The 12,953-nt window shown below is 39.5% G+C and overlaps 1 protein-coding gene and 1 long non-coding RNA gene across 8 annotated transcripts in view; one reads left to right on the forward strand and one right to left on the reverse strand.

Moving 5' to 3' along the window:
• The window catches only part of LANCL1 (LanC like glutathione S-transferase 1), a 37,453-nt gene extending 25,670 nt beyond the window's left edge, over window positions 1-11,783 (forward strand). For all 6 annotated transcript variants that reach the window (XM_058706285.1, XM_058706260.1, XM_058706268.1 and 3 more), the window contains 6 exons: window positions 2,351-2,486; window positions 3,040-3,186; window positions 5,393-5,575; window positions 7,377-7,553; window positions 7,994-8,066; window positions 8,689-11,783. In XM_058706285.1, coding sequence (XP_058562268.1) covers window positions 2,351-2,486; window positions 3,040-3,186; window positions 5,393-5,575; window positions 7,377-7,553; window positions 7,994-8,066; window positions 8,689-8,765 — 793 coding nt within the window. In that variant the 3' untranslated portion in view covers window positions 8,766-11,783. The remainder of the gene's footprint in view (window positions 1-2,350; window positions 2,487-3,039; window positions 3,187-5,392; window positions 5,576-7,376; window positions 7,554-7,993; window positions 8,067-8,688) is intronic.
• Window positions 1-12,953, reverse strand: part of LOC131498873 (uncharacterized) — a 172,578-nt gene that overhangs the window by 28,365 nt on the left and 131,260 nt on the right. The gene's annotated exons all lie outside the window — the stretch shown is intronic.

Raw genomic sequence — 12,953 nt, forward strand, 5'->3', positions numbered from 1 at the left:
TGTGACTTAGAGAAAACCACGTTTGTCCCCAGACAATCTTATTAGGTCTTCTTGATCAAACAGTAGTAGAGCCAGTACCATCTTCCACACCTTCCACCTGTCTTCACCATTCATCCCACCAACAAAAAAACCGTCTTTAACATTCTTTACCTCACTTATCAGCAAATCCTCTGGTGTAGATTTTGGTAAACTTATTTCAAGTGCCGACTGCCTCTGAATGGTGATTCCTGATAAGAGTCGTTCAAGTATAGCCAGGCACCCCAGGGGTGTGATTCTGGATACTTCAAATGTTTATTATAGTGTTTATATTAAATAGTGCTTATTAATTAAAGCATATATTAAATATGCTAATAATTAAAGCATATATTAAATATGCTTATAATTCCCGATATATAAAGTTAGATGATATACTTGCACAGGCACTGTTTATACTTAACTACTTTGAAAGTAAATTTCTACACAGACAACAAGAGAATTTTACAAACAAATAATGGCTTTGTCCTCAGGCAGTGCGGTCAGTGTCATCTGCTACCCGAGGACAAAGCCATTATTATTTGGTAGGGCCGATGTCCTCTCATTACTGCTCTTTTCCTGAAATTCCCTGGCTCTTCCCTCTTACTTTTCCAGTAGACTGATATTTTGTCAAGTTTCACCAAAAATTATATTGTTTTAATAACTGAAAACACATTGACTATATAGGGTAATTTAGGGGTAATTGAGATGTACTTTCAAAATTTCATGTGATAAAAATCCAAAAGAGCAAAGACATTTTCCCTACTTATCCTATTTGCTTTCCACACCCTCCCCACCACCCCCCTACGAAAGGCAGAAAGATTCATTCTCTGAGTTCAGACTACAAATATGGTTGCTTTCCTGAGCTCCTTTCCTTGCGAACCCCACCTAGTTCCTGGTTCCCTGGGGCTTCCCTTTTTGGTCCTCTGGAAAGAAATCCACTCTGCCAAGTATTCCCACGACTGCAGCTGAATCTGGGGCTAAATGCTGGCAACGTGAGAAAGGAGTGAAACAGTAGAGGCTTACCCCACCCTCCTGGGACCACAGCTCCTCCAGTCTGTGAGGAAGGGTCCCTCCCTCAGAGACCTGGCTTCCATGGGCTCCTGTTGCCTTCGTTTCTGCCAACGTTGTGAGACTGCTTGCGGCCCGGGGTGTGAGTAAACGGAGGGAAGAAGAGAGAAAATAAAAAAAACTGAGAGGCTTTACTCACTGTCTCTGATGTCAGGCATGCCCTTTCCCATTGTTTCTTGAGACAGAACTCAAGGGTTTCTTCCGGGACTCTCTTTCAGCCCTTGGGGCTCACTTCCAGGTTTGGGACTATTCTGAATTCGGGCCAGGGGAATACCGTAGATGAAAATACGGTAAACTCACCACTGGTTTGGTAGTACTTCAAATTCTGGTCCTCCCCACTCTGCCTGCTGCTGTTTACTGTTTGGAGTCCTCAAAGAGCCGCTCTGCGCATTCTCTCCAGGTCTTGGAGCTGCGTTTACCAGGAGAGGCAGGCTGGAGTGTGCTTACTCCGTCTTACATGGAGCCAAAACCAGAAACAACTTTTTGTGGCAAGCCACACTGAGTCTATCAGTAGGGAATCAATATCTTATAATATATCCCTTCAGTGGGATACTATACAGCTGCGATAAAGAATGAGACTACTCTGGATGTGCTGATGTAGAATGTTTGTCAAGATGTATTGATAAATAGCAAGCCACAGAACATTTGGGGAGATATAGATATGCATATTTATGCTTCTATGTGCATAAAATAATTCTAGGACTATCCAAGAATTTGGTAACCGTGGTTGTTTCTGAAAAGAAGGGTGGGACGGCTGGGAGACTGGGAAGACAGGGAGGCTGACTGATGCCTCTGTGCTCTCTCACGTCTTATCGGCTGTGGTACATCAGGCCGTGGTACAGACACTTCACGGAGGCCTGATGACATGTTAAGAAATGAACTAAGGAAGGAGGTAAGTAACTGGGGTGTAGCAGGCTTTTCATTCAGTGCAAGTAGATTTCATCCTTTGAATTTGTTTCTCATTTCTATTGTGAACTGAAGAAAAATTTAGTCGAGGGATAATTTTTGAACCCGGACTACCCTTTGTGGTCTGGCTCAGCGCACTTAATGTGTAATAATATATAACAATTTATAATATAAACCCATGAAAATGTTTAGTTTATATATTAATTATATTGAAAATGTTTAAAATAACTGTAATAGTAAATTAATATATAATATTTCTATGCATATATTTATGTGTATGTATTTTTGAATGTCCCAGTTTAAGTATATGCCATTATCTGATCCCTTTCAAGTTATCTTAGGCATGTATTTTTATTCCCAGGCTAATTCATCTAAATAAGATTGATCCCCATGCTCCAAATGAAATTCTCTATGGACGAATGGGCTACATTTACGCTCTTCTCTTTGTGAATAAGAACTTTGGAGTGGAAAAGATTCCTCAAAGCCATATTCAGCAGGTACCACATTTTTGTGCTTTTTGGAATCTTGTTAGGATCTCAGTTAGGATCCCCTTGTTAGGATGCCTCAACTACTGGTTTTGTTTCTCCACTTAGCATAGCCCAGGTGGAAAATAGGTGTGTCGGCCTCTAAAGATCAGGCGGGATCAGGGAGCTGACACTGTCCTTCTGAGTGCTGTTGGAAACACAGAGAGTGACTGGGAATGAGAAGTACAGCCTGCTCCGTGTGAGAGTATGGCCCTTCCAAAGATGAGGGCCGGATCTCACCTCCCACGTGCAGGTGTCTCCTTTCACGCCTGAAGGAATTCATGCTTTCCTCGGACAAGTGAATTCTTGTCAGCTCTAGTAAAGAGAGTTCAGGATTTCTGTATCTCTGTCCTTTAGACAGAATACAGTCACCCCTACTTTCTGCGAGGAGAATTAATCTGTGCCCATCCGTGGCCAAAAGATCACGTCCCATTCACTATGTTCTCAATACCTCTTAGCAGAAAGTTCCACTGGGAAGATTTTTATTCTGGTTCTCTCATTATTGCTATCGGTTTTCTCCCTGTAGGTTTGTGAAACAATCTTAACCTCTGGAGAAAACCTAGCTAAAAAGAGAAATTTCACAGCAAAGACTCCACTGATGTATGAATGGTACCAAGAATATTATGTGGGGGCTGCTCATGGCCTGGCAGGAATTTATTACTACCTGCTGCAGGTAAGAGGCGAAGATGGTGTAACTTGCTAATGCGCCTGCCGATTGGACTGTCCGGGGTGAGGACACCAGCACTGCCCTCGGGTGTTGCACCCCGCCGACTGCTGCATCACTCTCCTTGCAGTTTCCTGGCCTAGACAAACAAGGGCAGTGTTTGCCAAGGTGCATGTGAAAGTGCATGCACAGAAAAGGCACCGCGCTGTGAGATGACATTCAATTTGTAGGTGACCGTCCTTGCCCACCTAGTGCCACTCCTGCAGACTGAAGTGTTCTCCTGTCCTTCAGCATGCAGTGCCTCGTGCTCTGCTCTGCTGTCTCAGCAGATGCCTTGGATTAATATTATTGCATATGATTAGACACAACCCATTGAAACAAATTCCAGAAGAACAAAATCAATAGAAAACAAATGACCATATGTTGCCTGAGGTTCACTTAGAGAGCAAAGCCACAGAGCCTTTTTGGCGGATTTTGTGTAACTTACCTGAAAAATAGCTGAATGCGCTGTGCCCAACAGCTCTTTGGATCTAATACTATAGAGGGACGTTAGCCAAAGTCGAAAAGACTAAGGCCAAATAAAATTTACTGCAGCAAGCATAACCTGGCAGGGGAGGTCAGAAGAGGACTTCTCATGAAAGCATCCTTTCTGGGGGCTTATTTAGCTCTTTTTAAGGAGAAATTGGCACTCGGGAATAAAAATCCATAGCAAAAGAAAACTGATTTTCAATGGCAGCAAAGGTGCCCCCCTCACCTTCCCAAAGTACAATGCAGCACAAAGAAAAGTGTTTCATTAATATGTTCAACATGAGTGCTTGGATATACATACTATTAGCTGGTTGAGTAGCCGGCTGCAATAATGCAAAATCAATGTCAGACTTTCCCTCTCCCTATAGCTAAACAATGACAACGAAGCTGAAAAACTCAAGGTTATTATTGCCTTTGAATGCAAAGTCACACTTGGAGTGTTAGTGGCAGTAAGAGACCAACTTTTGTATTTGTTCTGCACTTCTCAATTAAGAGTTTTAGAATGAGGGGTTTTGACAATTCAGACTTAGACTGTTTTTCTGGCATAAGCCTCCACTGGCTCTGTATTTCCAGAAGTAAATATATATTCTTAAGTTTTCAGGAAAAGAGAGTTGTGTTCTGAAGTTTAAAGGTGAGGTAGAGTCCTACATGTCAGTGACTGGACAGCCTCATGACCTTTCATTGAAGCAGATCATCAGGAGTCATTTTACTGTCCATCTGCCTCCTTTTGGTGGCTATAGTGAGAAACCTGGAAACCTGTGTTCCAAATTTTCCATTGGCAGGTTATTGCCTATTTGAAATGATTTAATTCTTAATCCAAAAAGTCCATTCCAGTAGGTGCTTATGTATCAACATAAAACAAACTATTATTTGTAGTTCATTTGAGATAAATTCTGCAAATTTAAGGAAAATTCTCCTCTAGCAGTTTAAACTGAGCTTGTACGATATTCCGTGGGTAAAGTGAAATCTGTACATGCCCTGAAGAACTTCGTGCACGGTCAGTACGTGTGCTTCATGCCCCTGCCTGTTCCCTCACCCCACATGCCCACCCACTGCTTGGCAAAGACACTTTGATTTTTTTCTTTGAAAAAGCGAACAATGCAATGAATTAAGGACAGGACCAAAGGAGAAACTAAAAACTTAGATCAAAAATGAGGCTCATATGCCCTATGGCAGTGTGTCCCATCAATCCGTACATCGTTGTATCAGAATAATCCTGCATAAATATCAGTCCCAAATCCTCTGCAAAAAGGCTTTAATCTAGAACCTGGATCTAAATTCCAGGTCTTCCAACTTGTTAGCATCCTCCTCTATTGGAAACAGCTACCATTTCTCTAAATGTAATGGTGAAAGTTATGCTTGTGTTGTCTAATGCATCTCTTTGTGGCTTTCAGAGTTTGCTTAAGGTATTAAAACCTTAGGAAAGGTCTCTTGTGTTCCTGCATTGACTTAGGAAAATTATATGTGTGTATACAACGATAAATATTGAAAAATAGTATGTATGTAAGATCTCAAGAGTTAACTGATAGCCTAATTTTAGTTTGTTCCAATAGGTTAAAATATATGGAATGGAATCCAAATCTAGTTCCTTGTGGTCATGTTTTCTTTCTGGTTTAAATCTCATCCCTGAGACTTAGGAAGATCTGTTTGCTTCAGCAGAACTAATGATTCCTTTCCTCATTTTTAGCCCAGCCTTCAGGTGAGCCACATGAAGTTACATGGTTTGGTCAAGCCCAGTGTAGACTATGTCTGCCAGCTGAAATTTCCTTCTGGCAATTACCCTCCTTGTGTGGATGATAATCGAGATCTGCTAGTCCATTGGTGTCATGGTTCACCTGGAGTAATCTACATGCTCATCCAGGCCTATAAGGTACTGTGAGTTTTCTCATTTTTGAAATAATTTGGAAAATGTGACATAAAATTCTATAACTTAAAATTATTTTTATGTATAATCTTTAAAGGAGCAGTAGATACATTACTTGTTGGACCTAAGATCATTTTGCTAAATGGATTCTAATCATTCTTACAGTATCCCTCTGTACCAAAGCAGATACTATTTTCCTAGATCGGGAGGCTGCTTCACTGACAGGTAGAATAGTCAAGATGGTAGCAGCAGTAGTAGAGCCAAGAGAAGTATCCCAGAAGTTCGGTTGAAAACAGAACCTTTCTTGTGCATTGCTGGTGGGATTGTAAAACGGTGCAGCTGCCATAGAAGAGAGTTTGGTAGTTCCTCAAAAAATTAAACGTAGAATTAGTATATGATCCAGCAGTTCAACTCCTAGGTTTATATTCCCCAAAATTTAAACACAAAGATTCAGGTAGATATTTGTGCACATATGTTCCACAGCAGCATCATTCACAATTGCCAAAATACAAAATGTGATATCCCGCCCCTACACACTCACTGGAATGTTACTCAGCCATACAAAAGAATAAACTTCTGATCCATACTACAACAGCAGGGACCTTGGAAACATTATGCCAAGTGAAATAAGCCAGATGCTCAAGGACAAATACTCTATGATTCCTTTTATATGATGTGATGGTTAATATGTAATATCTGAACAGGCAAATGCATACAGGAAGAGAATAGAACAGAAGCTAGCAGGGACTGGTGCCCGGTGGGAGGGATGGGGGACGAGGTGCAGGCTCACTTCATGGGCACCGAGTTTGTTTGGGATGATGGAAACGTTTTGGAAATAATAGTGATGATTATACAACATTGTAAATGTAGTTAATGCCACTGAATTATACACTTCAAATGACAAAATTTACAACTTTTATATTTTCTCTTACTTTACCAAATAAAAGAAATGCAAATATCATTTCTTAAAAAGCATGTGATGGCAGAGCCATAATCAAAGAACAGGGTTTTATTTGAAAGAAAAAGAAAAACAAAATAGAAGTAAACCAAGATATCTATGTCTGTTGGTGCCCAATCGACACATTACAAATCTGTGGAATATGAATAGGCATTGGTATCTCATACTCTAAGTAAGCATTTAGTACATCAAATTTTACTTTCAGAAAGTTGGATATAATGGAAGAACTTTCTAAACCACCTTATTCTACTTTTCAGAACATTTAGTTTGCAATGAGATATTAAAGCTGTCTACTGAGAATATTTCTTGAGTCTTTGATCAATATATAGGAGGCCACAAAAGATTGGAGAGATGTGTCTGTATTTTTCTGACATAGTATTTTGTAATCAAATCAGTTTTTATAATCAATTTTATATACAGCTTCTTCCCCATATATAAGGAAACTTCCTAACAGTGAAGGGCATTATTGTTAACCAAAGAAGATAGCATGCAGTTCTTGGGAAATTAACTGATGATAATAGCAAGTCACAAGTAAAATCAATGCTACTTCACCACTAACACCTATGTACATAAACACAGAGCGCACACAAAACACAGATGGCACAGACAAGGTCATGTGCAGTTATTTAAAAGCAAAAAAAAAAAAAAAAAAGCAAAGCTAGTAAGCTTGTATAATTTGTCCCCACCCACACGACACATCTCTCTGGCTCTAAATCCCTTACCCTTTCTTACTAAGCCACCTCTATCTCCCCCTCTTGCCCTATCTCCCCCCCTTTCCCATCAGGAAGGAATGTCAATAGACGTTTCTTTTTATATCCCTTGTAATAAAACTTTCCCTTGGCTCTGCAGGTGTTCAGAGAGGAACACTACCTCAATGATGCGTACCAGTGTGCTGACATGATCTGGCAGTATGGGTTGTTGAAGAAGGGGTACGGGCTGTGCCACGGCACCGCCGGGAACGCCTATGCCTTCCTGACACTGTACAACCTCACACAGGACGTGAAGTACCTGTATAGGGCCTGTAAGGTAGGCGCCAGAACCACCGGCAAGAAAACACATTCCCCCAGGAGATTGTAGAGAGGGCTCCAGTCAATCTGATTTAATTCATTTACCTTTATAACCACGAGTCTGTAGAACAAATCCAGTTATTTAAGAAAAGCCTTCTAAACCCCTTCAGTTGAATTAGCTTTCTTGTATAAGGACACAGTTCTATTCAACATTTATGGGGGGAAAAAAAAGAAAGAAATTTTTCTCTGATAACCTTGGAGACAGTGGCTCAGATGGCTCATGACATTCCTCCCTCCCATCCTTCATACTCTTTCAGACCGTCTGTTTCTCTGTACTAACCCCTTTTTTCTGCCTGAAGATAGCTTTGGACTTTTCAGAGTAATTCTTACTATCAACTATCAACTTTTGGGGGTCTCTGGAAGAAATCACTACCATAATTAACATGGTCTCACTTTCAGTTTGCTGAGTGGTGCCTAGATTATGGAGAACACGGATGCAGAACACCGGACACCCCCTTCTCCCTCTTTGAAGGTATTTTTCACTCCTCACTTAGTTGCCTTATAATGTCAGCATCTACTTCTCTGCTTGGTAATTAATGTATTTGAATTTGAGCTTTATCAACAAGTTAATTTTATAGTCATTTCTTAAACTACCTCTTTACTTCCTAATGTGAGAACTCAATATTAAAAATCAAGTAGTACAGGGACTATCTCAGACCTAATACAAGTAGTCATAATGGTGACTACCCTTTATGGAGCCAAGCACAGGCCTGGCATTTTGCAGATGCCACCATAAATCATCTCAGCAAAAACATACAGACATTATTATCCTCATGTCACAAATGAGGACACGGAAGCTCAGACAGGTAAGTGGCCCGTGGTGCCATGTGAAGGAGCTGACGTGATAAATGACAGGGCTGAGCCTTGAACTTCTCTGGTTCAACTCTCCCTCCTGTCTTCCACCTGGATGAAGAGACTGAGCACCTCACTAGTGATCTCCTCGCGTGTTGACCTGCATCATATAGTAAACAGATGCTTGGTTCCTTTAAGTCGTTGCCATTAGTATCATAATGTCGTTGGTGCTAGCGAATGAAGCCACTCTATAAAACGGAGTCATGTGGTGTGATAACTTTTGCCTCTTTTTCTTCCTTCAGGAATGGCTGGAACAATATATTTCCTGGCTGACCTTCTAGTGCCCACAAAAGCCAGGTTCCCTGCGTTTGAATTGTAAAAGGAAAGCCTGCCCCCTGCAACTCACTGCATGAGCCTTTCTGTATATCAAACCTGGACGAAGTGCTTTTATTGCTTTTCAAGGAGACATAGGGTCAAACCGTGTACTTGATTTAGTTGATTTTTTTTTTTAATTTTGGAATTTGTCTTCAGTTCGGTTGCTTCTGTTTATCATTCACTTTTACTTAAAAGTATCTAAGGAAATCCTTTAACTTTAACTTCAGTTTCTTCCTAAAGGAAGGGTGAGTGATATGTGCAGTGTTTTGAGGGCATAGATGTATATATTTCAGAACTTGGAGGAAACCTTACTCTTACTTAAGCTTATGAATATAACCATCCTTTGCTGTTCTAAAACTGTTTAAAAGAAACTAAAAATGTAGATAAAGAAAAATATATGGTTATTGCTGGATATTTCTATCCACCTCCTTAGTATTTTTCCTCCAACAGGGCGGACAGTTTTATAACTCTGTTTTTCTTTAGGTGGTTGATTATGAAGGGGGACAAAATTATTAACTATATGCTTCTGAGACAAAAGTTGCAAGAGATGCAAACTGGTTTAAGGACCATAGTGCTTGTTTAACTAGATAACGATACTTTCAGATTTACTTCTTTTTGGTAGTAAAGCATCCAGGTTCTATTAGTCAACATTTTTATCAAAAATTTCTAAAATGCAATGGTGGTTTTGAAAATTCTGGTTTGAAGATTGGTTTAAGATAAGCTAACAAAAAAGTTTATTGTTTATCCTAAAATAAGTTATTGTATCTTTGAACTATTTATTTACATTTGTTTGTTCCTTGGATTTAGTATAAGATCAGGAAACGATTTTCTATATGTGAGTATGTGGTGACTTAGGATTTGAGTTCACCTTGTCCAATTGACCTTGTAAACTTAGATTTGTGTTTTACTTACTTGGCAATGACTATGCGTTACTGCTTGCAGTTTGGTACAAGCCATAAGATATTTTCCTTCCTTTCAATCTATCTGGATGTTTGTCTTTTCACTGAATAGTACAGTACTCTGCATCTCTCTAAAAGGGGGAAAGGGTGCTATATAGCCAATAACTTGAATGAAAACACTAAGCTTTCCATTGAAATGCTGTTTATTTGGGAGGTATTATCCAGTGCAAAGGATTAGAACAAACACATCCCATCTCTTTGCATATCCTAGGTTTAACACTCATCAGTTTCTGAGCCCTCAGGATCCTGTATTTAACCTGGTAGATGAAGGGTCCCTGGTGCTTCACATTCTCTACAAATGTTTCCACTCATCAGCTTCCCTTCCTCCTCCTTCCTTTGCTGCCTTTCCCAGGCTTGTTTCATCATTTCTTGCATGTTCTGACTGATTTTAGAACATTTTGCAGCTTTGAAAATCAGGGTCTAAGAATTTTAAATGTGCCTATTTCATGGCTTTCTTGGTCATAAAAGCATGCTGTTTTTATTTTAAATTGGAACCAAATCCCAATGGGTATATGTTGGTTCCTCAGGATAGTAGTCCCCTATTATTTTACATTTAGTCCCAAAATAGCTTATATTATTGGAAATTGACCCTTTAAAGGCTTCTGATGGAAGGATCTAAAAACCAGCCCACTGCTCAGTTCCTAGGATTAGCTTATTCCTCAGTGACTCGCACTAGTTGGGAAAACCTTGTGCCTCTCAGATGTCTGAAGCTGCTGGTACACTTTGCCTTTCTCCTGGGTGTTTCAGATGAGCACTGTTGGCATTCCTAGTAAAGCTAATTTGCCTTTGGCTGGATATCCAACTTGAAAGAAGAAAACCCATTTGGTTTAGTTAAATGTCTTACAATACTGTGCCTGTACTTTTAGCTACTGTAATTACCAAGGGAAAGAGAGCAAAACACACTTTCTCTTAGCCAGAGGAAACTTGATCACAGTGCATCTCCAGCATCTTGATTAATTTAACCCCAGGAAGACTTCTAGGCGGGGAGAAGAACATTCTGAATAAGAGTCATTAATATTTAGGTTGCAATTTACTGTCATCCATTAACAAAGTCATCAATACGAACACAATTCAGGTTTCTTCTTTTTTTTTTTTTAAGCTTTTTAGGACTTTAATTAAGCTGGTGGATTTTCTATTCATGCCATTATTTCTTTTATTTATGCTTAAGAGGTAAGAAAATCGGATAGGATTTTAAACTCCAGCAAAAGCCGTAAAACTAAGACCAATATCCTAAAGCCATGGAGGAAACTGAAACTTTTATACCAGCTTTATTAGTTTTAGAAGGAAGAGGCATCATTGCAGTTCTATTTCTGTTACATCATTTTTCCCTCAGATATTTTCTTTTGGTGAAAAAAAAAAAAAAAAAAAAAAAAAAACCTTTCCAAAAGTTGCCTCCCAAAAAACTTCATAGTATCTCTTCCCTCCCCATACAAAAATGAAGTAGTAAAATCCTAAAAGCTTCTTGAGCAGTGTTCATTTATCTTGCCATGCATTTCTGTTCCTGTGGTGATGAGAAATTACAGTAGTTAACTTTTCATCATGTAAAAATGTTAACATTCTCACAGCCATTTCCATCATCCCATTGGGTTTTGGTCTCCTTCGAGTTGTTGGTCTTTAATCCTTAGAGTCATTGATTTCCTTTTCATCTTTGATGTCAGTTCCAATTCTTTGGCATCAAAAGCCTTCATGGTAGGAAGAGTTTTAGGTAAAAGTGGACCCAAGATGATCCCGCCTGCTACTGGCTGATTTGAAATACAAAATGTGAAGAGTGAACATTTATTCATCTACTCCTTTGGCTACTAGAACTTATCTGCAGTCCTTTATTACTCATACCAAATTCTAATTCCACCTTTGCTTCCCATCAATAGGTCAGAGCACCCCATTTCTCTAGTACTGAGCTGTAGAGCTGTTTCTCCTGTAGATACAGAACAGAGTGGGATATTCAGGGAACCCACCCCAGTGTTATATTGCCATTTATTGGGAAGGGCTGGGGTCATAGGTATTTCTATGTTCTGTAAAGGATTTCACTTACTGATTCTCAATAAAATTTTATTAGGACTGTACATGTCATGTGCTTTCTGTTTGCTTTGGTTTAAACTTGAGAAATCTTTTCTTTATATGGTAAATGAGGGCTTTTCCTCTATACTCTCATTCCCTAGGATTTGTTCCTGACTTTTCATCATTATTTTATCAAACAAGAAAGATTCAGAGGGAAATATTTTTAAATCTGATTATTATAGAATTAGGAGGAATCTACTAGGATCCAAACAGAGCAGTGTATTAACCATCTCATACATATGAGAATCCACCCTGTGGTTAATAAGTAAAGGCCTAATTCTAGAAATTGATTTCCCTGATGACCAATTCTGAAAGGAACTTTGAAGAGAGGAAGAGATTACATGAGGCATAATTATGAAATGTATATTCAGAGGTAGGAAAGGAGCTCTGCTGTATCACCTGGCAGGACCTTGTGGCACTTAACTTTCATGCCACAGCTGTGTAGTGTGATGGCACAACAGAGATCTGCCAAATAATAAATCCTTATTTTCATCCCTGAATTAAGATTTCATCCTCTGGCACGTATCATTAAAATGCCCTTCATCCCTCTAGTGTTGTGTCTAAATGACTCATCATAGGAAGGATAAATGCACAGTTATTTTTATTACACTCTTTTGAATGAATGAATGTATAGTTGGTGATAATCACATCTTTAGATGCAGGTGATGAGGACTGAAGGGCACAGTGGCTCACAGAGGCCACCCAGAGACCCCAAATTGATGTCTGGAGCATTCCTGCTCCCTGTTGGCAATATTACACTGCATTGGGTAAGGCTGGCCAGCCCCACTGTCTGGTTTACCACTCCCTGGCTCATCCTTCGAACGGAGGAAAAATAATGACAGGCATATTAAATTGCACCACACTTGTAAGCTCATGAACAAACAAAACCTGAAGAACTAAGTCTCCTGCGATTTAACCCATAGTTGTTTTTTTTCCCTAACTTTGCATTAGAAAAGACCTTTGCCTCCCTCCCCCTACACTCTCTGAATAGAATAATAAGTTTTTTTGTGTCATTTCTTTTTCCCTAGATAGTTCCCACTGTGGATTCAGTGTCATTAAAAGTTTTGTGCATTCTCGATTCTTCTAAGCGTCATTGAAACTGAGAAAAACCTATAAGTCACTCCCTGATGATTTGCTTTCACATTCTGTTTCCCATCCAGACTTGCCCTTTTCCT

Source organism: Neofelis nebulosa, chromosome 2 (genome assembly GCF_028018385.1).
Source record: "Neofelis nebulosa isolate mNeoNeb1 chromosome 2, mNeoNeb1.pri, whole genome shotgun sequence".
NCBI lineage: Eukaryota > Metazoa > Chordata > Mammalia > Carnivora > Felidae > Neofelis > Neofelis nebulosa.